Below are 26,848 nucleotides of genomic sequence, written 5' to 3'. Positions count from 1 at the left end.
ATAAGACGTTTGTCAAGCATTTGTCGAGTTTGCGTTTTGGTTTTAACGACAAATACATCTCATGCATACTGACAAGAAGAAGCAACGTAGTCAGCCTAATAATTAGAATTCACCGCGGCCACTTGTTTATTTCAATTCAATACTAGATTTATCAGAATAAGTATTTAATAAAAAACAAATTTGTATAGTATTCGGCTGTCAACCGCCTGTTTTTCCAAGTGTGCATATTGTTTTTGACTTGGGATTCGCAACAAATTGCACATAGCTTTGTGAAGTATGTTGTATATTGTTTTATTGATAATTCAGTGATTCACTTAAAAATACTGAAGACGAGTATCATATGCAACGTCTTCACACGAATCCTTCAGTATTTACGAATGGCAAGTACCAACAGTCTGGTAACATAGATCACCAAGTACGCTCACTAGGTGCTGTTTCCCGTATCGTGGTTCGGGACACGCTTCGAAGTTAGTTTCCGATCGCGTGCAACGAGGATGTTCCTATTGCTGCCAGTATGTCCCGTTATTTTGAGATGTTCAGCAATTAGAAACAACAGGCCTTGGGCAGTTAAACAAAATTGAATGGAAAAAGTAACAAGCGGTTATTTAATGGTTTCATATTAGCGTAAAACCGACGAATATTTGTGATGCTGATCGAATCAAAATATTGTATGATTGGATACAATTATTTATTGCTTATTACTTTCTAAAACTTAATCCGAAACTGCCCAGTGGCATCGCGATAGATTTTGCTCCCATAGTTTTCTATATTTATTTAAAATTCTCTTTATTATTAATTTTTACAGCACACGATATATAAAATAGGAATTTATGTAAAACATTGCTCACAATTTCATTAAGTTACAAAACTTGTGATGACATTCATTACCGCTGGGGATATTACCGTTGAGAGAACATTCAAATAATTAACGATGTGATTGGTCTGGTATTATTATAAACAATATGTACAAATCGGGATGGACGAAAAAACAACTTTCAACTTCGATGGGCAGTTGAAGACTAGTTTGTTGATTTCAAATGCCAATACTTTTAAATTTTATCATCTCGAGACGTACAATCACACCGCAGACATATGAACATTTTGGGACACAAGTTTTAACAACATTAGAGATCGACCTTACATGAAAAATTTATTTGGATTTTATCAAGAGATATGAAAGTGCATGACTTTGCAAAGCGTGCTGTTCCATTAGTTCGGATCGACTATATTGAGTAACGTTGTAGTCTACTAGTCTGCTGGGCATCCAATGTCTGAAAGCTTCTTACCGATATAAAGGCTGCTTTCTTGTAAAATGCATTTCTGCATGGCATTTGTAATTTTTTACTTCTTATTGCTTTATAGCCTGATAAAATCGCATTCGTTCATAACCTTGCCCATTCAGCTTTGACTTCCAATAAAAATAATAAGCTCTATTAAGAATCTGTGTATGATACACATGTAAGTAATATTCTGAAGACTTAAACAATGAATGTTCGATAAGAATAATTTTACAATTAGCATATAACATTAGGGTGGTATTTCTTAACGTTTTCACTGCAGCAAAGAGCTAAGAATATATACTGACAAAACCAATATTTCTACACAAAAGTACACATCCGATACTATGATACACATATTAGACTTGAATAACCGATGTTTTGGTACATGTCTTCGCCGGCTCACATACGAATACCCTTTGATCCATACGTTATGTTCGGCGAATGCGCTTGCAAACAGGTTTCGGATTCCTTCCATCCGAATGTAGTACAATTATCGAATTCAATTGTCTTATGCATTTCTTGAAACGACAAAAACTTTAGCTTTAAAAGAATAGTATGTCATTGTATGCCCGTTGTTTATATGACTTCACGTGCGAGTGGATTTTATAATTATATGCAGTCGATCTTATAAAGAATACATTAGTCCATGTCATTTTGTAGTTCGCTTACAGCTACGCTTCTACTTTAAACAAAGACCTTCATCTCGGAAAATGCCGCTCACGCAGGCACGATGCAGCTGTCGGTGTTATATACTTATACTTAAAGGTAAACACTAAACAGACACATTATACTTCAGTAATGATGTTCTAAATGCAGTTCTATTTTATTAATGAGCTGTTTGTGGTTACATGTACAATGCATGTATACTATTTGTCCAGTCGCTCGTGGGAATTAAGTTGAAAAGCGTTTGATATTTTTTCTGTTTGTACTTATCTTATAATAAAATAAAAACGTTGAGCCTGTATATTGATAAGTGATATTATTCTGTACGTGTTAAAGGTAATGTTCGCATTAGAGAACATCTAAACTGTATGTTAGGAGTTGAGAACATTGAAACAATAAAATGATAAAATAAAACAGCATAAATTACCACCAAATACGTTTGATTGTGTGCATTATCTCCTTTGCGTGATCCATCGTATTGGAACAAATAAACTTTCACTTTGGACCTCTAAAATCACTATTTAGAGCTTTGGGAAAAGGAAAGTAGACAAAAAAATCGATAACCACTCAACGCAGTCTGCACTAATGGTTTAATGTCTAAATTATTAATTCTTCATTTTAAGTGGAATGTGATAGATTAACATATATTGTAACACCATCCATTAATACATCCATTCAATTTTCCCCATCTGATATTAATATAATGATACCATTTTATGTATATCCATTAAGTCATTCCCTCGGAGATAAAAAAAAATATAATTACCATTTAAAGAATGGGGTATACAGAACTGATATTATTGGCTTGGTAATCGAAAAGAAATAACGTATACAAATTTCCGGTATATACAATTATACATGTGACAATAATTGGAGGACCCAATTTATTATACTAATCAAGTCAGGCTATTATTTCTAGTGAATAACGATTATTTATGATCAATCTCATAACAAGTATAGATGTTGCATGGTATATAGGACTCGTGCTTTCAAAATATGTCCATCCAATATTGCGAAATAACAGACAGACAGACAGACAGACAGACAGACAGACAGACAGACAGACAGACAGACAGACAGACCGACAGACAGACCGACAGACCGACAAACCGACAGACAGACAGACAGACAGACAGACAGACAGGCAGGCAGGCAGGCAGGCAGGCAGAGGCAGAGGCAGGCCGGCCGGCCGGCCGGCCGGCCGGCAGGCAGGCAGACAGACAGACAGACAGACAGACAGACAGACAGACAGACAGACAGACAGACAGACAGACAGACAGACAGACAGACAGACAGACAGACAGAATACTTTATTAACGTCTCACTTTTGTACATAAAACACAGTAAAGCAGTACAAAATCATTATATATATATATATATATATATATATATATATATATATATATATATATATATATATATATATATATATATATATATATATATATATGTACAAAACCACTCTAAAAGAGTGACGAGAGACGATGATTCTAAACATTCTAAAAGTGTTCAACGATTATATACATCATAGAATCTTTCACATCTGTTAGAAATAAAAAAAAAATAGATTTTAAGGAAATTCGATTTAAAATGATTAATTTTCTTAAAATAAATACAAATTATAACTGTTAGAAATATAAAAAAAATATCCTGAGGTAAATTCGGTTTAAAATGATAAGTTTTCTTAAAATAAATTTAAAAAAAATATATATCATAAAACAATACAGTAAGAGAAAATTTCAATTGGTACATTATAAAACAGTTTTGTACTTTTGAATAACAAAGTATATTATTATTTGATACGCAATTGACTATGCGCACACATTAAATGGATTATATATACACACAAAAAAACATTAAAACTGTATTATGTTCATCAAGCAGTTCGTGTATTCAGTACAAGCGAGATCATTGGTGCTGTGTGAGAGTCTCTTTCATTGCAAGAATACTTTACCCCTACGGAAATATTTCTGTACACTTCGCGATGATACGATACCACAACGATAACCGTCGAAATGTAACAAACAGGCGATTGTCGGGCCAGATTTATAGGCAATACCACTTTTTAGTTGGATAATGACTGTAAACCTTTTATCGTTAGTCATTTTAATAATATATATTTCTATGCGTTTAAAAGCAAACCAATTGTATTCTTTTATAGTTTAAACCTATTTATTTTAGCTCGATTGCATCGAAAGCCTAGGGCTTATATAGACGCTCTCGAGTCCGTTTCCTGGGCCTAGAACCAGTACTTGGTGTCTTTGGGGATCGAACCCGTGACCTCCCGGTCGCTAGGCGGACACCATATCCATTACACCACGGCGACCCTTATTCTTTTATAGATTCGGAATCTTTAAATGGTTGATCAAATTGCATTCACATGTATTTCTTGAATGCATATAAAGATCGGAAGATTAATAAGTATCATAAGAAATGAGTGAACGGGGATCATGCATAAGACAATAATAATTTTATTATTGTTGTATAGTATTCGTTTGTCTCAATAAATGAAAATACTACTACATTGTATGTTAAAGACGTCAAACAACGCGTAAAAATCATGTCACCGAAAAAAGTTGCGAGCGATAAAAAATTGACAGTAATTTGAATTCAAAGAGGCCTATTACAATTGTATACACTTTCCTTCTAATAAGATGTCATTTCAAATAATTAAAACGGTCGATGACAAACCATATTGCGCCAAAGTATATAATTCACAAATAACCAGCAAACTGGCCAGGTAGGGACATTTTTTGTTTTTCTTAAATCATAGCAAAATTCACTCGTTATGAGCACCTTGGATCCGTACTACATGCTATAAACAAGAGCTGTAAGAGGACAGCGCGCTCGACTATTAGAGTGCTTGACAGTATAACGTAAGCCATCATGGGGAAATTGTTCATATTCAATAATTTATTAGACGATCTTTCAAAAATAAAAAAAAGGAAGAAAAAAACATTTTTTTTTGGGGGGGGGAGGGAAGGGTTGAGAGGGGGGTATAATGTGGGGTGTGGTCATTTATTAGATAATGTTTCAAAAATAAAAAAAGGAAAAAAATTATTTTTATTTTTTTTTGGGGGGGGGGGTAGGGGGGGGGTTGAGAGGGGGGTATAATGTGGGGTGTTGTCATTTATTAGATGATCTTTCAAAAATAAAAAAAGGAAAAAAATAAAAAAAATGGGGGTTGGGAGGTGGGGGGGGCAGGGAATCTCGGGTGGGGCGTTGGGTATTGTTTGGGTGGAATCCATTTTGGTATTCAGGTAAGTGTTGTTTTGTCAAAGTATTAATTAAATCTGATCATAAATAAAGAAGTAATGGCAATTTAAGCAAAATGTTCAATTATCTAAGTATAAAAGGGGCCATAATTCTGTCAAAATGCTTGATATAGTTTTCTGCTCTTGTTTATAGATTGGGGTGATGTTGGTAAAGAAGTATGCAAAATATAACAGCAATATGTCAAACGACATAGGAAATATTTGGGGTAGTACACAAACTTTAACATAGAATTATCAATAATATGCATATTCTAAGTATAAAAGGGGCAATAATTCTGTCAAAATGCTTGATACAGTTGTCTGCTCTTGTTTATAGGTTGGGGTCATGTTGGTAAACAAGTATGCAACATACGAAAGCAATATGTCAAGGGACATAGGAAATATTTGGGGTAGTACGCAAACTTTAACATTTGCTGCATATTCTAAGTGGAAAAGGGACCATAATTATTACAAAATGCTTGATAGAGTTGGCTGCTCTTTTTTATATGTTGGGGTCATGTTGGTAAACAAGTATGCAAAATATGAAAGCAATATGTCAATGGACATTGAAAATATTTGGGGTAGAACGCAAACTTTAACATTTGCACGCCAACGCCAACGCTAACGCCAATGCCAACGCAAACGCCAACGCAAACGCCAACGCAAACGCCGACGCCGGGGTGAGTAGGATAGCTCCACTATATATATTTCATATATAATAGTCGAGCTAAAAATTGTCCATTTGCGCATATGTTTGCGAATGTTAACTAATTTATAAATACATAACTTGTTCCCAGTGCGAATAGCAATAAACTATTTTTTCTGTTTATGAAATCAAGATTTTTAACAAAACGCAATCACATTTCTTTGTTATCAATTAAAACCGAATCACTAATTTATAAACATCCCTCATGCTGTTTTATTCGACCTCATCTGCCACATCGACGGTTAGGCCGATAATTGAGATCGATCGTTCGGTAGAAAACGAAATCACAAACTGCGTGTTTATACATAAAAGTATTGCCATGTGGCATTTCATTATAGACTACGAATTGTCCATACATCTATTTCATTTAAAATGACAATGTTTCAACATAAAAGGGTAAGTGCACATCGATTACATAGCGTTATTAACGTCTAATTAATATTAATAAACACGTACGTGATTGACCGTATAATACGTTTAAATTGACAATCGAATTAACGACGTTGGATTCATTAATGGATTCATTTTAAAAAAAGCAGATGAAAGTCTTCCATATTTTTTGCAGAAATCTTCGGGAAATTATTTGATTAGTTCCGAGCATAACTAGAGAGAAGTTTGTTTACGTCGGAGATAAACATCTCCATTGTTTAAAGCCTATGGGCAGTTTACAATATGTTGGAAGAATTACATTTTAAAACATATTAATTTTTGACTTTTTAATTTATCACGCGCGTGTATTTCAGTCTTTTCATTAAGCTGTTTTAAATATATTATTATTTTTTATAAATCAAAAAGGCTAATAATATATTATAATTCTTGAACGTTGACCCACTTAAATATAAAGTCTATGTTGGCATATAAATGCCTTACGGCAACCAAGTAAGTTTTGCAAACAGTTTTACCGTTACTCCCTTGTATAAATATATTCCACTTAGGGATTGTTATCAAAGCAATCGTTATGCTCAATAACAACATGGTGCCAAATATGACCTATCTGAAAATTATGGAGACTGGTAATAAAATATCGTATTAAAATGTATCGTGATATTAATCCTACAATATTATTAATAGTAAATAAGTTGTGCCCGAAGTCCTCCGCATACCATAAAAAACGCTTGTGTGTGTCTTGATTTTTGTTTATCTGCTTTCATAGCACATAATTATATTGAACAGAAACTGAAACTTTGGCATCATTTGCTGATACTTTAAGTCCAGCTAGTGTGTAATTAAGCGGATTCATCTTACATGAAAATTAAATATAGTGAATATATACTTAAATACTAACAAGATATGTATTTAGCCAAAAGGGTCAGGTTTCACCAACCTGATTAGGTAATCATATTGTTCTTTTGTGACACGTACCGTACAAATGTCTGAGTGATTTTAAAAAAGATTAATGATAGACATATCAGAAGCAATTAATGTAAAGGACTGTGGCCATATTGTGTTATTTGTTCAGTCAAAACCGTCAGTAAACCAACTCACACTTTACTAGTTTTCCGTTGTTACCGCAGTGGAATTCTTAAGATTGTGTACCATCGAGCTTGTTTTTAACATGTTAATGTATGTGGATGTTAACCTTCACGTGAATGACGTAATGACCGGAAGCGGATGGCCTCAACCGGAAGTTTTGATTATTCTTTCCCTTTGCGGAAGGAAGCTGCTCGTGACATCACATGATCAATAGTTGCCGAAATGGCCGTACACATAAAAGTTAAGGGAGGAACTGATGGCATAAATGCCGGCCAGGCATTGCTGCAACACAAATTGGCTGTTACAAGAGACTACATTTCACAGCCACGTCTCAGTAAGTATTGTTTTTAATATGTTAAATACGTTTTTAGATACTTTGACATTTCACTCGACCGGCGGTTTCATGCATAGGGATCCGGCACAAAAAAAAATCGTATATGATATATAATATATAGACAAGGGGTTTAACATGCCAAATAGGCAGAATGTCACACATTCAACAAAAGTTCAAATTACAAAGTCATTTTCGTTTAAAATTTATAAACCTATATATAAAATTGTAGCTAAATATCATCTGCAAACGTTGGCCATAAACAAATTTGCCTCATTTCAACCGTTTAAGAATAACAAAGTGAAAAATCGGACGAAATCAACAGTTTTCGCTAGGTAAGACAAAAATCCGCACTCCAATCTAACCATAACCCTTCGTGTAAATGTGTGCTTACAAACAATATTATCTCAATTTATCGGTTTATATTGATGAAAGAGAGTTAAATGAACAACTTACCCATAAAAACTAATTCCAATACAATCAGAATGAGTCAGTATTTTTCATTTAGTTATATCCATTCCGTGAAAGTAATCAGCGGTCGCCATTTGTCAAAGCGTCGTTGTTGTTGTTGATTGTGTCTGGCTCTGTCAGTGTAATTCATTGCTAAGCCGGGTTCAAGAGCATGAATGGCGACTTTCGTTTTCAAGTAAATAAAAAAGGGTTAAACAGTTGTTGCCAGAAAATATAAACTTTTGGAATTAGTTTTTAGAATTTTGGTCAGACAATTTTCTTAGTTCTTCTTAAATCTATCTATCTTCTATCTTCGGATACTGTTGAACTTCCCTTTCAGGTATTATTAACAGATCGAGCTGTCAGTGCAAGAAAAAGATTGATACGTACAGCTCAGAGTTCTTCTTGATAAAACAGAATTCCATTTAAAAAAAATTATGTCTCATGTATATAAATAAAATTGAGTTCAATCAACCTAATAAATCGTAACAAAGTAAAACACAAAACTTGCCATAGTCTATTCTCCAATTACCATGTATCAAGGGGTCAAGGAAACAAGTAAAAGAATTTCTGAATTAATGCAAACAATCCCGCAATAAACAATTTACCTTTAAAAAATTCTGTATTGCCCATTAAATCCAGGCCAAAATTATTTGTTCAAATTACACATACCGTAATCGGTTGTGTATAACGCGCATTTGTGTATAACGCGCATCAACTTTTTGAAGCAAAAAATCGGGAAAAAAAGTTTTTGATGCAAAAAAACTGGGAAAAATTCGGTTCCATACTCCATGGGCTAACAGAAAATCGTTTTATTTACATTGCCGGTCTCGCGCGTTATTTCGAGCGTCTATGCGATATAGATGGTAAGGTTACATTACACAAATATATTTGTGTTTGACAATTTGCAAAATATTCTTTCCAGAATATGCGCGGTCCTGAAAAGGACCTTTGTTGTTGTCTTTGATCGTCTTTATAAGGGTCGTCCGTCTATGTCCGAAACGTCAATATTGTGACTGACAATTAAAAAATTCTGACAATTCAAAGACAATTTCAAGATTCTTTCTCTGTCGATCGCAGTGCTATTCAAGATACGGTAAGTCTAATGACAATTTTTATAATGATTAAAAATGGCAAATGTGCAGTTTTTATTCATGTTGAAGAGTGTTGTTTATTGCTCATTCAGTTGCTCAGTATAATTGACAGGTGACTTTAACGACTCAAACTTCTCAACACCATTACTGACATTACACGCGATAATTAAACAGTGGAGGTGTGATGCCGTCTGCCGGTTCGCATGTTTTGATAATAGCCCAGCTACACAAAACTTGACAGGTGACTCAAATCTTGACAAGACGTATGAAAACGTGTGAACAAACACAACATCAATTTTATTAACACATTTGAAAAGCAATAAAAATAATCATCAATATCGGGAAAGGCCTTGCCGACATACTATTGTAAATCGACAAGTGCCCCAATTAAATTGTGTAACCCTAGTACAGTAGGGTATAATATTGTGGGAATAAACAATAAAATTTAAATAAAAATGGCTTCCTTGTTTTTCATTATCTCCTTCAAATTTATTTGATTTCGATGCTCTGTACGTACCTGAAAAAGATAGAAAATATTAATTTTAACTTTATAACGTTTGTTAATCTATATTCAGATCGTAAATATAATACAATTATTAACATAGTGACAGTTAAATCGACTGGGAACAGAATGGTCCGAGTTACCGTAACTGGGTAACTGACAGGGAAAAAATGTTTTGGCATGCCTGTTGTTGTGCATAACGCGCATCAAGTTTTTTAAATCAAATTTGGGGGTAAAAAAGTGCGCCTTATACACAACCGATTACGGTACTTAAGCGTTATTATGCCCCTTTGAAGAAGAGGGTGTATATTGCTTTGCTCATGTCGGTCGGTCCGTCTGTCCGTCCACCAGGTGGTTGTCAGAGGATAACTCAAGAACGCTTGGGCCTAGGATCATGAAACTTCATAGGTACATTGATCATGACTTGCAGATGACCCCTATTGATTTTGAGGTCACTAGGTCAAAGGTCAAGGTCACGTTGACCCGAAATAGTAAATTGGTTTCCGGATGATAACTCAAGAACGCATGCGCCTAGGATCATGAAACTTCATGGGTAGATTGATCATGACTCGCAAATGACCCCTATTAATTTTGAGGTCACTAGGTCAAAGGTCAAGGTCACGGTGACCCAAAATAGTAAAATGGTTTCCAGATGATAACTCAAGAACGCATACGCCTAGGATCATGAAACTTCATGGGTAGATTGATTATGACTCGCAGATGACCCTTATTGATTTTGAGGTCACTATGTCAAAGGTCAAGGTCACAGTGACCCGAAATAGTAAAATGATTTTCTGATGATAATTCAAGAACGCATATGCCTAGGATCATGAAACTTTATAGGTAGATTGATCATGACTCGCAGATGACCTCTATTGATTTTGAGGTCACTAGGTCAAAGGTCAAGGTCATGGTGACCCGAAATAGTAAAATGATTTTAGGATGATAACTCAAGAACGCATATGCCTAGGATCATGAAACTTCATAGGTAGATTGATCATGACTCGCAGATGACCCCTATTGATTTTGAGGTCACAAGGTCAAGGTCACGGTGACCCGAAATAGTAAAATGATTTTCGGATGATAACTCAAGAACGCTTTTGCCTAGGATCATGACACTTCATAGGTACATTGATCGTGACTTGCAGATGACCCCTATTGATTTTCAGGTTACTAGTTAACTTGTTATCGAGATGTCAAATCAGAAAGGCGAGCCTACTCTATTGCAATAGGCATTAGGCCAATCAAACTTCGAAAATTTATTCACTCTACATAGTTATACAAGCTGAAACAGTAATTCAACTTTTTTTGTAACTTCTATTTACAGTTTAACAAGTTTTCTGTTTATCAGTTGATCTTCTTGCGAGAAACGTTGACACGAAAAAGTGCTCAAGATTTTCAAAAACTACCATTTCAAACATTTGCAATTTGTTCAAATAAAATTTCAGCAGTTATATAACTATTACAATATTTGATAAAATTAGCATCCAATCGGGAAAGGGTATACCCACTGAATATTGGCGCACACAGATTGTTCCATGGAACAATTCAACATGTTCTGAAAATTGTGAAAAAGGAAAAGAATTTTCTATCAAATAAATCAAAAACAAAAAGGGAATGTACCAGATTTAATGCCAGGGACCTCCAAAAGCTAAGGCAAGCTCTGGTCCAGCATTTTGATATTAATCTTACACTCAAAACCTAAATACCATTAACTACTGTGCAACTGCAATTGTCATTTTTCTTAATTTTCTATTATAAATAACATTGTTCCAAAATAATAGAAAAATGACATCCTTACCTTTCAAAACTAGTGTGTAATAAGCATTGTGGTGCAGTTAACCTGTATGTGTTTCAGCCTACAAGACAGTGTCAGGTGTGAATGGGCCATTGGTCATCCTTGATGAAGTCAAGGTAAGTAAGAAAACAATAGGCATTGTAAGAAGCATTAAGGCCAGACTGTACTATGTTACAGATAATCATTAATGTGCACTCTTTCTCTAGGATTATATAAGAAAGTCCCTTAAATGGTGTTCTAATATTTGTAGAACTAGGTTGTCACTACGTTATTAAAAATAACAAAATATATTAAAGTGTTGTTTATAGTCTTGACTTGAGATGTGTAAAATATTGAGGATTTCTTTCTCTTCTTGGGTTTCCTAGCAAATAATCACTAAACTGTACTTGGTAATCATTTTAAGCACACAAATATTATATTTTTTCAAGAAGGCTGTATTCTACTAGTCATTTAAAACATTGTATTTAACTGCAATTTTAGGCACATTTTTTTCAGTTGTTTAATTGATTGTTTGCAATATGTACGGCATAATTTCAGTTTCCAAAGTTCTCTGAAATCGTGAACTTGACCCTCGCTGATGGCACAACTAGAAGTGGTCAGGTGCTGGAAGTCAGCGGATCAAAAGCTGTCGTTCAGGTAATTATATAATTTGAATGTGTTACTCAGTGTTTTATGCCCCCAGATCATAAGATCGGGGGAATCTTGTTTTTGGCCTGTCTGTCTGTCATTTATTCATTCATTGTGTGTGTCCCAAAACTTTAACCTTGGTTAAAGTTTTGCAAAAACTTTTGCATTATTGAAGATAGCAATTTGATATTTGGCATGCACGTGTATCTCATGGAGCTATACATTTTAAGTGGTGAAAGGTCACAGTCAAGGTCATCCTTTAAGGACTCAAAGGTCAAATTTATGGCTTCAAAGCGGCGCAATAGAGGCCATTGTGTTTCTGACAAACATATCTTGTTCTATTTTAATATATTTATGATATCGGTATTCATAGTCTGTGGAACTGTGTTATTTTTAATCCTTTATTTTCCATGAACTCTTACATTTTCCTAATTGTCAACATTCAAAGAGAAAAATACATATGGACAGAAAGTTCCTGAGCATGCTCACAGTGCTCCAGATAACATGCGTAAAGGCGTATAAACGAATTAAAGTTCTTAAATAACGATTAAGATTTAAAATCTTTGAGTAAAGTTACGCATTGAAAAAATAAAACACGAAATCGAAATTTTCGAACGTGCGTAAAACTTCCAGTAGCAAATTATGTATGGTAAACATTTCATCCCGGTTCTGGCTCGTCTAGGCGCTCAAATAAAACTACAACTTTAAATCAATGTCACTCAAGCGTTTGCTGTGAGGAAGAGCCACACCTAAAAACGGTCGAAAGGTCAAACGGTCTCGATTCTGTTCTCCTAGATTTGCAAGCGAGTCATTACTGTTCATTGTACCTTTTTAATTACACTTATCGTAATTTGTATACACAAGTAATATACTGTATACCTATTCAAAATGCCATTAAAATTAAATGTTAAATATAGTTTTTGATGACTTTAATGGCGACAAAAAGGTCATTATGACCTATATAAAGCCAAAGTGTGAGTGACCGTTTTACAGAAAAATCTAAATGGCCGACTGAAGCGGTGTATTGAAGCGTGGAAGGCAAAAAAGCCATATCAGTGTCAAAAGTCCACGCTGCATGCATTTTTTTCAAATAGATTTAAATACCCAAAGCATGGGTTCATCAATAATTGATGAACTTATAAGCTCTTGCGTAAATGTCTGTGAATCTAAAGCACTCAAAATTATTTGGTAATATATTGTTAAGAATTAATTTTATAATTAGGGGGTAAAATAAGAATTAATTTTTAAAATAGGGAGTAAATAAGAATTTGACCAAATTTTTATCTGGAACTCTGCATGCTCACACATATTTTCTCCAATTAGTTCTAATATGCTTCAAATGGTAAAACAGTGCTCCAGCTATGATCTGACATGGGCAGGGTATTCTTTTGTATAAAGAGAACATAGAAAACGAGGTCTTATGGCCCTGCGGCATATTTTTAATATAACAAGTGACATATATTTCATTAAATTAATGCAGCACATGTATTTTTATTCACAGGAAAAAGATGGTTAATTATTTTGTTAAACTTGTTTCACTGTTTCAACTTATGTAATTTATCAAAACTACTAGTACAATTTCGATTTGCAGTACAATAATGTGATCAGAAAAATAAACAAGACAATGTGTGAGAGGGGCCTTTTTAGACATAGGGCTGCAGGCTTTTGTGCCTTTCCATGTAAGCCTAGCTGGAGCACAGTTATTAATCAGATTCTTAAATTGCTATAAACTTCCTCAATTGTTTTTTAAGCTGTAAATAATAAATTGCCTGTGATAAACATGTTCTTATTTAATATGCCAGGTGTTTGAGGGTACATCTGGTATAGATGCCAAGCACACGACGTGTGAGTTCACTGGAGACATCCTCCGAGTGCCGGTATCTGAAGACATGTTGGGTACGTAGCATTGTCGACACTTGCTAGACCTTAAGACTAAGTGTCCTTGATAGCAGACTGTGAATACTGACAAATTAGCAAATCTTCCAATATAAGGAATTCTACATGTCAGATGTTCACTTTTTAAAGGGTGCTGAATAATTACAACCTTTTTTACTTAACATAGAGGAGTTAATTACAAATTAATTTGTGTCCCTCTTCTTTGTTTGGCAAGTCCAGCAAAGGATTTCCACAACTCTCTCTTTATTAAAAGGCTGTACTATTCTATAAAGACTGAGTATTAATATAAAAATTCTCATAGTCGTGAAGATAATAATGGTACATTACTTTATGTATTAAAATAACCAATACAATAACAGTATGTGGCTATATATATGGTAACATATATTTAAATTTGTTGTTTTATCCATTTATTATGAATAAATAACTTCTAACTTAACTTATAATTGATGCCACCTTTGTTGCCAGACTAGTTAAAGTGGGTGTTGTGGTTTATGTTGCAGGTCGAGTGTTCAATGGGTCTGGAAAGGCCATCGACAAGGGGCCACCAGTACTGGCTGAGGATTACCTGGATATTCAAGGTACACCTTTGTTCCATTCTATTGCACGAGCAAGTTTTGTTACACCCCTGCACAACAAAGTTGTAAGAGGGGGGGGGGTATACTATTTTCAGGTTGTCTGTCCGTTGACATTGTCCGGATGCAGGATTTTTTGTCCTGAGCATATCTCTCTAAAGCTATTACAGGTGTAAACTTGAAATGTCATAGGTAGTTATTGTCGTTTTTATGCTCCCCCAAAATTTATTTTGGGGGGAGCATATAGTCGCCGCTTCGTCTGTCCGTCTGTGTGTCCGTCCGTGCACATTTTTGTCCGGGCTATTTCTCAGCAACTAATGACCGGAATTCAATGAAACTTTATGGGAAGCTTCACTACCAAGAGGAGATGTGCATATTATCAGCGGGTTCTGGTCGGATGATTTTTCACAGAGTTATTGCCATTGGAAATTTTTGAAATTTTCCATTAACTGTACATATAGTGCAATTCTTGTCCGGGCTATTTCTCAGCAACTAATGACCGGAATTCAATGAAACTTTATGGGAAGCTTCACTAACAAGAGGAGATGTGCATAATTTTAGCGGGTTCTGGTCGGATGATTTTTCACAGAGTTATGGCCCTTTGAAATTTTCTATAAAAAAATTCTTGTCCCCCCAACTACTGTGCCCTCAAGACGTTACCTTTTATCTGAATATATAGTGCAATATTGTGACAAAAAAACTTTGGAGAGCATCACCCGTCTCCGACGGTTTTTTGTTTACTAGTAATTCTTGTACTTAGATTTTGTTCAGTAAATATGTCGCAAGTAATGAAAGATCAATATGCATTCTGTGAAATTATATCCTCAAAAAATAGTATTTTATGAAAAGCAATTTTGTAAAAAAAAGTGAATGGACAGTACCTGAATATCATTGTTTTTATTCTATGAATTTTGACAGGTCAGCCTATCAATCCCTGGTCGCGTATTTACCCTGAAGAGATGGTCCAGACTGGTATATCCGCGATCGACACCATGAACAGCATCGCTCGTGGACAGAAAATCCCTATCTTCTCAGCTGCTGGTCTTCCACACAATGAGGTAATGCATCGAAATGTAACACATGTTCACCAAAACTGTTACCAGCTTTACTTTCATGTACTGACCTTTCATGTACCGACGTCAGTCATTTAAGTTTTATATAACCTAGTGTAGATCCGACTCAAAGCTTATGTTCACAAAGCAAGCTGCTTGCTTCTGAGCTAGAATAGTAAGATTGCCTAAGTTTTACTCTGAACCAAATGTTAAATCATTTCAAACTCAAGGAAACTCAAAGCTTGACTACCTATGAACTTTTTGTCCCCTACTGGTTTCACCGAAGTGGACTTATGGTTTGCACCCTGTGTGTCTGTCAGTCCGTCAGTCTGTCACACTTTTCTGGATCCTGCGATAATTTTAAAAGTTCTTCATATTTTTTATGAAAATTGAAATATAGATAGATGGCAATATTGACATTCTGCATGTCATTTCATTTTGTTCCTATGTCAAAAATTCTGGTTTCTATGGCAACAAATACAAAAAATTCTGACAATGGTGGAGACATACAATTGCTTGGCAATAGTCTTGTTCTTCATAACTCATAATTCATATCATGATAATAATTTTGTAATCTTTTGTTAAGCATTACAAAATGAAAAATTGTAATTTCGTCTGTACACAAAAGCAACATGCGCGATATTTGTATTCGGCAGATTGCTGCTCAGATCTGTCGACAGGGAGGCCTGGTCAAGCTGCCTGGGAAGAGTATCCATGACGACCACTCTGACAACTTTGCCATTGTGTTTGCAGCTATGGGTGTATGTACAGTGGTGTAACGTATTGGATATATTTTTTTCAATATGATAAAAATAGTATTGTCTTGAAAATGTTTTCCTAAAAATTAATAATCTTTGCACTTTCAAACAATTCAGATCGGCAGTGTCAGGTGTAATAACATCAAAGAAAAGGGTTTACCCCCTTTTCAACATAAAATAAATCTTTTTATTATATTATTTGTCATAAGTACATTGTAATATATATTTTAAACAGATGACAATATAATGAAATGCCTATAAGGGTGAAACTGCACAAAATTCATGTAAAAAATGTTAAATTATTCCCCCAAGTAACAGGACCATATTTTTGGTCATAAGTAAACTGACGCTAAAACTATGTTGTCAATTTAAGTTAATAATAGTAAAACGAAATATTACAGTACCAAGTTTTTTTCCCATATTGAACGAATTTTTGTTTCTTTACAGGCTAACATGGAGACTGCAAGATTCTTTAAACAGGACTTTGAAGAGAATGGCTCTATGGAGAATGTGTGTCTGTTCTTGAACTTAGCCAACGATCCAACGTAAGAAACAGTCCACATTTGTACCCTAATGAATATTTTGTAGTGTATTTTAGTTTGAAAAATGGTGTAGTCTACAATGTGATTAATCTTTATTGTTAATATTCCACTGCTCTTTAATTTGCCTGTTTGCAAACAGTGTAATTTTTCAATTATACAAATATAACAACTGTACTGATATATTATTTGCACGATACATTTGAATGATATGAATAGGATTTGAAAATGTGTCATAATACTCTTGTCGTCTTGATTGTAATTCCTTTATAATGTAGGATCACAGTTTTCCATGTTCATGCAAAGAAAAGGAACAATACAAAAACTTGAAAATGTTGATCATGTTTTCAGTATTGAGCGTATCATCACTCCTCGCATAGCCCTCACCACAGCGGAGTTCTTGGCGTACCAGTGTGAGAAGCACGTGCTGGTCATCCTGACAGACATGAGCTCATACGCAGAGGCTCTCAGAGAAGTGAGTCATCTCTGACATTCTGATAAATTTTAGATCCAGATTTCAAGATTCTTTTTTGTTGGTCTTTAAGAAATGTGTGTTGCTGCACTTTGCAGTATACTCTATTTAATAACATGTGAATCACATGTTCTGAATGGTCTATTTTGGAAGTGGTAATTGTTCATAAATGCATGCTCATTTAATGGATAAGTCACTTCAGTAACTTTGAATGTTAAAAGCATAAGTATTTGGCTATATGAAAATATAATATTTGCATTCTGTAAAGACTATACTTACAGAAAACCTCATCATTAATGATTGCAGGTGTCAGCGGCCAGAGAGGAAGTGCCCGGTCGTCGTGGTTTCCCCGGTTACATGTACACTGACTTGGCCACCATCTACGAGAGAGCCGGCCGTGTGGAGGGCAGGAACGGGTCCATTACACAGATCCCCATCCTTACCATGCCCAACGATGGTACGCTCTCACTGGCATGTTGCATGCTGAAACTATCTTGGTTTTTGTAGTGGGCAATATGGCAAGTGTTCAGGCGTTTCTGTTTGGTTTGAAGTAAGTGGATGATTAAAACAAGTAGAGGGAGGGTGATACAAATATAGATTCAATAGTTCTCTGAACTGTATAAGAAATAATAATTTTGTGACATAAGGTTGACATCTATTTTTTTCTGGGTGTTTATAAAATATGGTTGTTATTAATGACTTTTCTGCAAAATGAAGCACATTTCTATATTTGAAGGAAACATGCATATATTTAAAACGGGTACATATTTGTGAAATCAATATTTGTGGCTGATAATGTCTATTTGAAGATTTTAAACATTTTATCAATTATAGAAAATAATTTATGACCTAGATGATAAAAATTCTGTCCTAATTGAAGCTGTGTAAATTTATATAGTTTAACCCTTTGCATGCTGGCAAATTTGTCGTCTGCTAAAATGTCGTCTGTTGAATTTCTAAAATTAGCATTTTCTTCATTTTTTTTTAAAGAATACTATAAGAATAGCAAACAGTTTGGATCCTGATGAGACGCCACATTCTGTGGCATCTCATCTGGATCCAAACTGTTAGCAAAGGCCTTCAAAATTTGGTTCCAGTACTGAAAGAGTTATGCATGCAAATCTTAATGAAGGTCGGCTATATACCCCTATATTCATGTTCATTCCAGACATCACCCATCCTATACCTGACTTGACTGGCTACATCACAGAGGGCCAGATCTATGTGGACAGACAGCTTCATAACAGACAGGTAGGAACTAGCACAGGGGTTTCACTGGCCCAAAAAAAGTTGTCGCCACTTTTTCGTGGCATGAAAACTGTTGGTTATTCCACCTTATTAATAAGAACAATCATTTTAAGAAACCTTACTACATTAATGTCATTGACTATATTATCACTTTAAAAAGTATGTTATTTCATAAAAAAAACAATAAGTACCTTCAGAAGTCATACCTTCATAAGTCTTAATAAACTTTATTTGTATATAAATAACATTTTTTTCAACTTGATAAACAACGCAGATAACCAAAATAATATAATAATGTTAACATCAATGTATTAAACAGTATGCTGCATAAATGTTTCGAAATTAATTATTTAAACATATAATCACACCAATGTTCATCATTTGAAAGGGAATCAGAAAATGTCGGTTAATAGCTATTCATAGCTAATGTTTCTTTGTTACACATGTACCGACTTAAAATAAAATTTGATTTGATTTGATTTGAAAAATAAAGCATCTCACTTCAAATTGTTTAACAGTTATATTTGGTCATTTGGACATGATATACATCAGCTTCTGTTGTTAACAAGTTTTCTGTTAGTGGTGGATTATTTCCTGGTTCAATTAAATGACTGTTGTTCACGCCTTTTTCCTGACAGAAAGGCCCAGATAATTGCCACCATCCATTCTAGTTGCCTGAAATAACATAAAACATATTTTTACAAACTATCAACATCAAACCAACACATAAATGTCCCTATCTTTAAATGTCCGAATTTAACATATCCGAAATATAGTACAACGAGTGAATGTTTTATATTTAATTCAGAAATTGTTGTTATCTTAATCAATTTATATCCTTCCCAGAACATTACAATAATGAATCTATTAAACAGAAATGCTCACAAATACCTGTTAAAACAAGTTTTTAGTTGTTGATGTGGAGAAATTAAATGCTTTTGCCTGCCCCATGGTTTTGATTTTAACAAGAAATAGCGGCCCTAATAATCATTATAATTATTGACCGTCGTGACAGTTTGTCCCCGTGTTGCTTAACTTATTGCTCAATATCATAAAGGGGCTGTTAATTCGATAATAACCCCCATAAAACTTGACAATAGCAGTAAAAACACAGTTTGTAACACTTACACGCTTCGGTGATTTCTAATGCACTCTGCACTGTAGGTCGCTTACATCATCGTAAATCAATATTTACCACTGACAGACGCTAATGCTCGGTCGCGTGCTTTCGACTCGCAGTACATTTTCGGATAGGATTTTACCTTTTTTTGAAATGCGCCACTTTTAAAAAATTGGAGCCACATTTAAAAAATTAGCGCCAATGGCGATCGACAGCGAAACCCCTGAAGCAGATTTAATTTCTACAAAAGAAACTCAAGAAATCTTTGTACATAGTAATTATTTTTTAGAATTGACATTTGGTTCACAAATGAATTGATTGCAATACTTGGCTCATAATTTACATCAAATTTAATACTATTTTATAAATAAAAGCTGAATTCAAATTTCTCGAAAAGTATACAACAAGGTGTTTCCAATTAGCTTTTTGAACAATGCATGTCTTTATTAAGCTAGCCTTTTCATAATTGTCATACATTGTATTTAAATCATCATTTAATTTTCAGAATATCGTACTTACATACCACTCTATGAGAACCATAGCTTAATTGCTTTATTGTCCCCTACCGGTGAAACCGGAGGGGACTTATGGTTTGCGCTGCGTGTGTCAGTCAGTCAGTCTGTCACACTTTTCTGGATCCTGCGATAACTTTAGAAGTTCTTCATATTTTTTCATGAAACTTGAAACATGGATAGATGGCAAAATAGAGATTATGCGCGTCATTTCATTTTGTTCCTATGTAAACAAAATGCTGGTTGCTATGGCAACAAATAAATTAAAAAAATCAAATTAAAAAAAATCTGACAATGGTGTAGTTTCACCGGTAGGGTACCATATTGCTTGACAAAAGTCTTGTTTTAAGTCCCATGCTTGAATGTTACAGATCTACCCACCCATCAATGTGTTGCCATCTCTGTCAAGATTGATGAAGTCTGCCATCGGAGAGGGTATGACAAGAGAAGACCACTCCGATGTCTCAAACCAGCTTGTGAGTAGTTCTGTGATGGGATTTAGGCAGACCTTACAACTAAGAAAGAATAAGTCAGTAGCCGAACTTTCACTGAAAAGTAGCTTAATGTTTCTATTCAGCTTAATATGGAACAAGTTCACATGTATTTGTAAAAATATATTTAATTATTCCACATTCTAGTATTTAAGATATAGTTCAGTTACTTTGCAGCTATTTTCTGTTTGGATTACTACATGTATGATAAGTCGAGTTACATTGGTTATGTAACATGTGTTCATTTAAAAAAGGGTCTTGTTCTGAAATTATGTCTGGGTGGAGTAATGCATAATCAAAATATAAATATGATCTCCAGTCATAACTTAGCTTGAAGTTTTGAGGAGGGACTGTTAGGTATTATTTAAATGTTGTGGTGTTGTGCTGCTAACAATATACCTCTTTCGCGATTCTCAAACTTCTGTGTAGGGCTCTTTGCATTATGCCTCTTTCACAATTCTAAAACTGTTGTGTTGTGGTTAGCAATATGCCTCTTTCACAATTCTAAAACTGTTGTGTTGTGGTTAGCAATATGCCTCTTTCACAATTCTAAAACTGTTGTGTTTTGCTATTTGCAGTATTCCAGTTTCCTCTATATCAATTCTAAAATTGTTGTGTTTTGCTATTTGCAGTATGCCTCTTTCACAATTCTAAAACTGTTGTGTTGTTTGCAGTATGACTCTTTCACAATTCTAAAACTGTTGTGTTGTTTGCAGTATGTCTCTTTCACTATTCTAAAACTGTTGTGTTGTTTGCAGTATGACTCTTTCACAATTCTAAAACTGTTGTGTTGTTTGCAGTATGACTCTTTCACAATTCTAAAACTGTTGTGTTGTTTGCAGTATGTCTCTTTCACTATTCTAAAACTGTTGTGTTGTTTGCAGTATGACTCTTTCACAATTCTAAAACTGTTGTGTTGTTTGCAGTATGCCTCTTTCACAATTCTAAAACTGTTCTGTTGTTTACAGTATGACTCTTTCACAAATGTAAAACTGTTGTGTTGTTTGCAGTATGTCTCTCACAATTCTAAATCTGTTGTGTTGGGCTGTTTGCAGTATTCCAATTTCCTCTTTCACAATTCTAAAACTGTTGTGTTGTGCTGTTTGCAGTATTCCAGTTTGCTCTATATCAATTCTATAACTGTTGTGTTGGGCTGTTTGCAGTATTCCAGTTTCCTCTATATCAATTCTAAAACTGTTGTGTTGGGCTGTTTGCAGTATTCCAGTTTCCTCTTTCACAATTCTAAAACTGTTGTGTTGGGCTGTTTGCAGTATTCCAGTTTCCTCTATATCAATTCTATAACTGTTGTGTTGGGCTGTTTGCAGTATTCCAGTTTCCTCTATATAAATTCTATAACTGTTGTGTTGTGCTGTTTGCAGTATTCCAGTTTCCTCTTTATCAATTCTATAACTGTTGTGTTGTGCTGTTTGCAGTATTCCAGTTTCCTCTATATCAATTCTATAACTGTTGTGTTGTGCTGTTTGCAGTATTCCAGTTTCCTCTATATCAATTCTATAACTGTTGTGTTGGGCTGTTTGCAGTATTCCAGTTTCCTCTATATCAATTCTATAACTGTTGTGTTGGGCTGTTTGCAGTATTCCAGTTTCCTCTTTATCAATTATATAACTGTAGTGTTGTGCTGTTTGCAGTATTCCAGTTTCCTCTATATCAATTCTATAACTGTTGTGTTGGGCTGTTTGAAGTATTCCAGTTTCCTCTATATCGATTCTATAACTGTTGTGTTGTGCTGTTTGCAGTATTCCAGTTTCCTCTTTATCAATTCTATAACTGTTGTGTTGGGCTGTTTGCAGTATTCCAGTTTCCTCTTTATCAATTCTATAACTGTTGTGTTGGGCTGTTTGCAGTATTCCAGTTTCCTCTTTATCAATTCTATAACTGTTGTGTTGGGCTGTTTCCAGTATTCCAGTTTCCTCTATATCAATTCTATAACTGTTGTGTTGTGCTGTTTGCAGTATTCCAGTTTCCTGATCCTCTATATCAATCATATAACTGTTGTGCTGTGCTGTTTGCAGTATTCCAGTTTCCTCTATATCAATTCTATAACTGTTGTGTTGTGCTGTTTGCATTATTCCAGTTTCCTCTATATCAATTCTATAACTGTTGTGTTGGGCTGTTTGCAGTATTCCAGTTTCCTCTTTATCAATTCTAAAACTGTTGTGTTGTGCTGTTTGCAGTATGCCTCTTTCACAATTCTAAAACTGTTGTGTTGTGCTATTTGCAGTATGCCTGTTACGCCATTGGTAAGGATGTACAGGCTATGAAGGCTGTCGTGGGAGAGGAGGCTCTGACCCCTGAGGATCTACTCTACCTGGAGTTCCTTGGGAAGTTTGAGAAAAATTTCATTTCACAAGGTATAAATAATTAAATGTATTCCACCTTCTCATTGACTTTACCACTTAGATACGTATTTTGACTCATGTTTAGTTCCATATCAAATTTAATTTAATGCCTATCTTACTAAATTCAAGTTTTTAACGTTTCATTTCCAACCCTTAATTATTGATGAGCAGCAAACAGCATAAAACCTGAACAGACTTGGAGTTTATCGCAGGCTGTTCTGATTTTATGCTGGTTGCAAAAGCCATTTTCACTTTGCTTCTTATGAGGGAAAGTGTTTAATACCCTGCCCATTAAGTTTGAATCGGGTATATTGAAGTCTGTTGGTCAGTCGGTCCGCATAAATGCTATCTATTGTCGTGTTAACTACTTCCACATTTCTCGAGCATAAATTGAAACTTCAAATTTGTCATAACCATGATGTTTAGAAGAACAGGACACATTTCATGCCGTGTTATTTGGCCTTTTACATGATATACAAAGTAGTTCAGGGATATTAGTTTCGTTAGAGACAAAGCTCTAGTTTTAATTAATCAGATGCTTGAATACATGATACACTCTACTAGCTTAATTTAATAGTAATTTCTTTTTGGTTTGAGCTTCCACAATTTAAAAAGTGCTATTTTTTATCAGAAATGTTTCGTGGCTGCCTTAAATATCAGAAAAAGATAAAATTATGATTTAAGATTTTTTTTGTCAGAACTAATTGACTAAGGCAGCTAAGTTAGTTTTTGGTGCATTTAAAGTATTTTAAAAATGACTTTAAAAGATTTAAACCAGATACTGTACCAGTTTCAATATTATGCATCTGGATGAATATAATTTCAGGTTAATTACAAAATGTGTTACAGAATGACCTTTATCTCGTCCATTTTCAGGCCATTACGAGAACAGAACAATCTTTGAATCTCTCGATATTGGATGGCAGTTGCTTCGAATCTTCCCCAAGGAGATGCTGAAGAGAATACCCTCGTCAACACTTAGCAAATACTACCCTAGAGACGCCCAGAAGGGGGCTGTCCCTAAAGCCAGCACTTCTGCAAAGGGGGCTGAACATAGCACACAGTTATAGGAGCATTAAATGAATAAAACAGTTAACATTAAGGTGAACATGATAAGCAAACCCTGAATTTTCAAATGAGTCATATTGTACATGTAGGAAAACTTCATGCGAATTTTATAAATAGCCTGTAAATTCAACTAAAAAGCACAGCTCTACTTACCCAAAGCAGTCTGTGCAATTTCAGGTACTGTTAAAATGTTCAAATTATCATTTTTCATGTTATGTATTTCATCCTCATATTTGACTGCATTTGTAGACATTACAGAACCGTTATGTTAAAATGTTGTTAAATCAGTATGCAGACATTGTGATATAGATTCAGTTTATTTTATTTATCGTTATTGTTCAGCAAGTTGTTTCCGTGAACGTATGTAAATTGTGTACCGAAACCACACATTCCAGTTTCTGTGCTTAGCAATAATGGTTGCCTTTTTTCTTCAAATAGATTTCGTGTAATCAAGTTCAGAAATTGCCATAATACATGTTAAATTGGCTATTATTTGTGAAAAAAAGGAAAATGCAATACAAGTCTGTTGAGAAATAACTAGTTCTTCTAAATGCAAGTTATAAAGGCAACAGTACTGTTTTGTGTATGTCTTGATTGAGTGGGTGCAATTCATGACAGGTCTAAGTTTGTTAACCCTTTACCACTTAGATACGTATTATGTAGTCCCATAGAAAGTAAAAATTAAATACCTTTCTTACTAAATTAAAGTTTCAAAGGATTTATTTGCAATCTTCCGATACTTATGCGCAGCAAACAGCATAAAACCTGAACAGACAGTGACTTACTCGCAGGCTGTTCTGGTTTTATGCTGATTGCAAAAGCCATTGTTACTTTGCTCCTTATGGGGGAAAGGGTTCATGGATATTTATAAGTAAAGGTTGTGTAAGTGTAGTTACTATGCCATTACTGACTAGTCATAAACTACAGTGATGCATACATAGATGTTGACAGTAAACATGCAGTGATGTGTCACTAATTGATGTTAACTCCATTTTTGCATTTGATCTGTACCTTGTTAATTGTTCAAATTTTTTGTAAAATAACGGTGACTTGAGGATGATTGCTTTTTTGACCTTTTCAATAATTAACTGATAGATACAGATTTGCGCAGGGCAGGGTATTTGTATTAACAGAGAGGCTTTACACTAGTGGATAGGAATGTGTTAAATCTTTATTAAGGCATAAGCTCTGCATATCCACAATACGTCTTTCCTTGGCAATGTACGTGTAACTATTGTAGAGTGTAAATATGTTTTTGTTGCAGTAAAGTTATTATGAATATAATCAGGAAATGATGGTACACAATTGTAAACAAAAAGTTAGGTCTTGTGATAACATTGCAAATTATATGTAATTTTTTAGAAATAAAATTGTGCTTTCCATTGGAACTGGTTAAACCCACATATTAAAATTAAAAGAATTTAATAAACCGTACACAAATGTTAACAGAAGTAATCTTAAATAATATTTTATGTTAAGACAAAAAGACTCAAGAAGTCTTCATTTCTTTTTTGTCATTTTTCTTTTTACATAAAAATAGAATAAAAAAAATGTGTAGCCGATTTGAATGTTTACATGTACTGTTTATTGTGTTGATTGTATTGTATGTATTTAGATACAAATGATTTATTATTCTATGTAAAATCCGGATATAAAAATGAAAACCTGCAGATTTTGTGTTATTGCTTTTTAGCTCACCTGAGCGATAGCTCGAGGTGAGCTATTGTGATCACTCAGCGTCCGGCGTCCATCCGTCCGTCTGTAAACAATTTGTAAACATCTTCTTCTACTAAACCATTGAGCCAATTTCAAATAAATTTCATGTGGAGCATCCCTAGGTCATGGGACAAAAGAATTGTTAGAAAAATTTGATCACATAACCAAGATGGCCGCCATGTCCATATATGGTAAAAACCTTAAAAAATCTTCTTGTCAGAAACCGCTCATCAGATTTTCAAAAAATTTCACAGGGATGACTTTTGAGGGCTCCCCTGAAAAAGTTGTTCAAAGAAATTTGATTCGTCAAAAAACATGGCCGCAGGAGCTCGTTGAACTTTGCATGTTTATTCGTTTTTGCCTATTTTGTGAAAACTTTAAAAAATCTTCCACATTTTTTGTCCGATCCTTTCCAAATTTGCACAGTGTCTTTATATCAATGAGCATTATTGGTCCATGAAGTACAGAATTACCTCCCCTTGAATTGAGAAAATGGTGTTTATGCAATAAAGTCCAAATTTTTCATCCAATTCTTTCCAAACTTGTAAGGATTTAGCATGGTTCAAACAAGGGAAACAACTACGGTTTATGCATGTTCTTTTTATTACAGATTTGCCTCCCTTTAATTCATTCAAAATCTCATTTTACAGCAGAGATTCCAAATCTGACCTGTAAATGAGCCCCATATTTACTGCCGGTGCTATGTTACCTTTTCCCATTTGATCATTCTTAAGTATTGGTCTTGTAATGCTGCTACTGCTACTGCTATTACTACTACTACTACTACTTCTACTACTACTACCACTACCACTACTACTAATACTACTACTAGTACTACTACTACTAGTACTACTACCACCACC

At 34.5% G+C, this 26,848-nt stretch overlaps 1 protein-coding gene across 1 annotated transcript; it reads left to right on the top strand.

The window, feature by feature from the left end:
* The first annotated feature begins 7,542 nt into the window (after positions 1-7,542).
* Positions 7,543-25,939, top strand: LOC127842493 (V-type proton ATPase subunit B). Its single transcript, XM_052372028.1, has 14 exons — positions 7,543-7,710; positions 11,612-11,667; positions 12,089-12,187; positions 13,981-14,074; positions 14,578-14,655; positions 15,568-15,707; positions 16,358-16,462; positions 16,907-17,004; positions 17,350-17,473; positions 17,777-17,927; positions 18,639-18,721; positions 20,722-20,826; positions 23,084-23,213; positions 24,078-25,939. The coding sequence occupies exons 1-14, from the start codon at positions 7,599-7,601 to the stop codon at positions 24,269-24,271; spliced, it is 1,569 nt and encodes a 522-aa protein (XP_052227988.1). The 5' UTR covers positions 7,543-7,598; the 3' UTR covers positions 24,272-25,939.
* Positions 25,940-26,848: the final 909 nt, after the last annotated feature.

Source organism: Dreissena polymorpha, chromosome 8 (assembly GCF_020536995.1).
Source record: "Dreissena polymorpha isolate Duluth1 chromosome 8, UMN_Dpol_1.0, whole genome shotgun sequence".
NCBI lineage: Eukaryota > Metazoa > Mollusca > Bivalvia > Myida > Dreissenidae > Dreissena > Dreissena polymorpha.
This window is presented reverse-complemented; position numbering and strand designations above follow the sequence as displayed.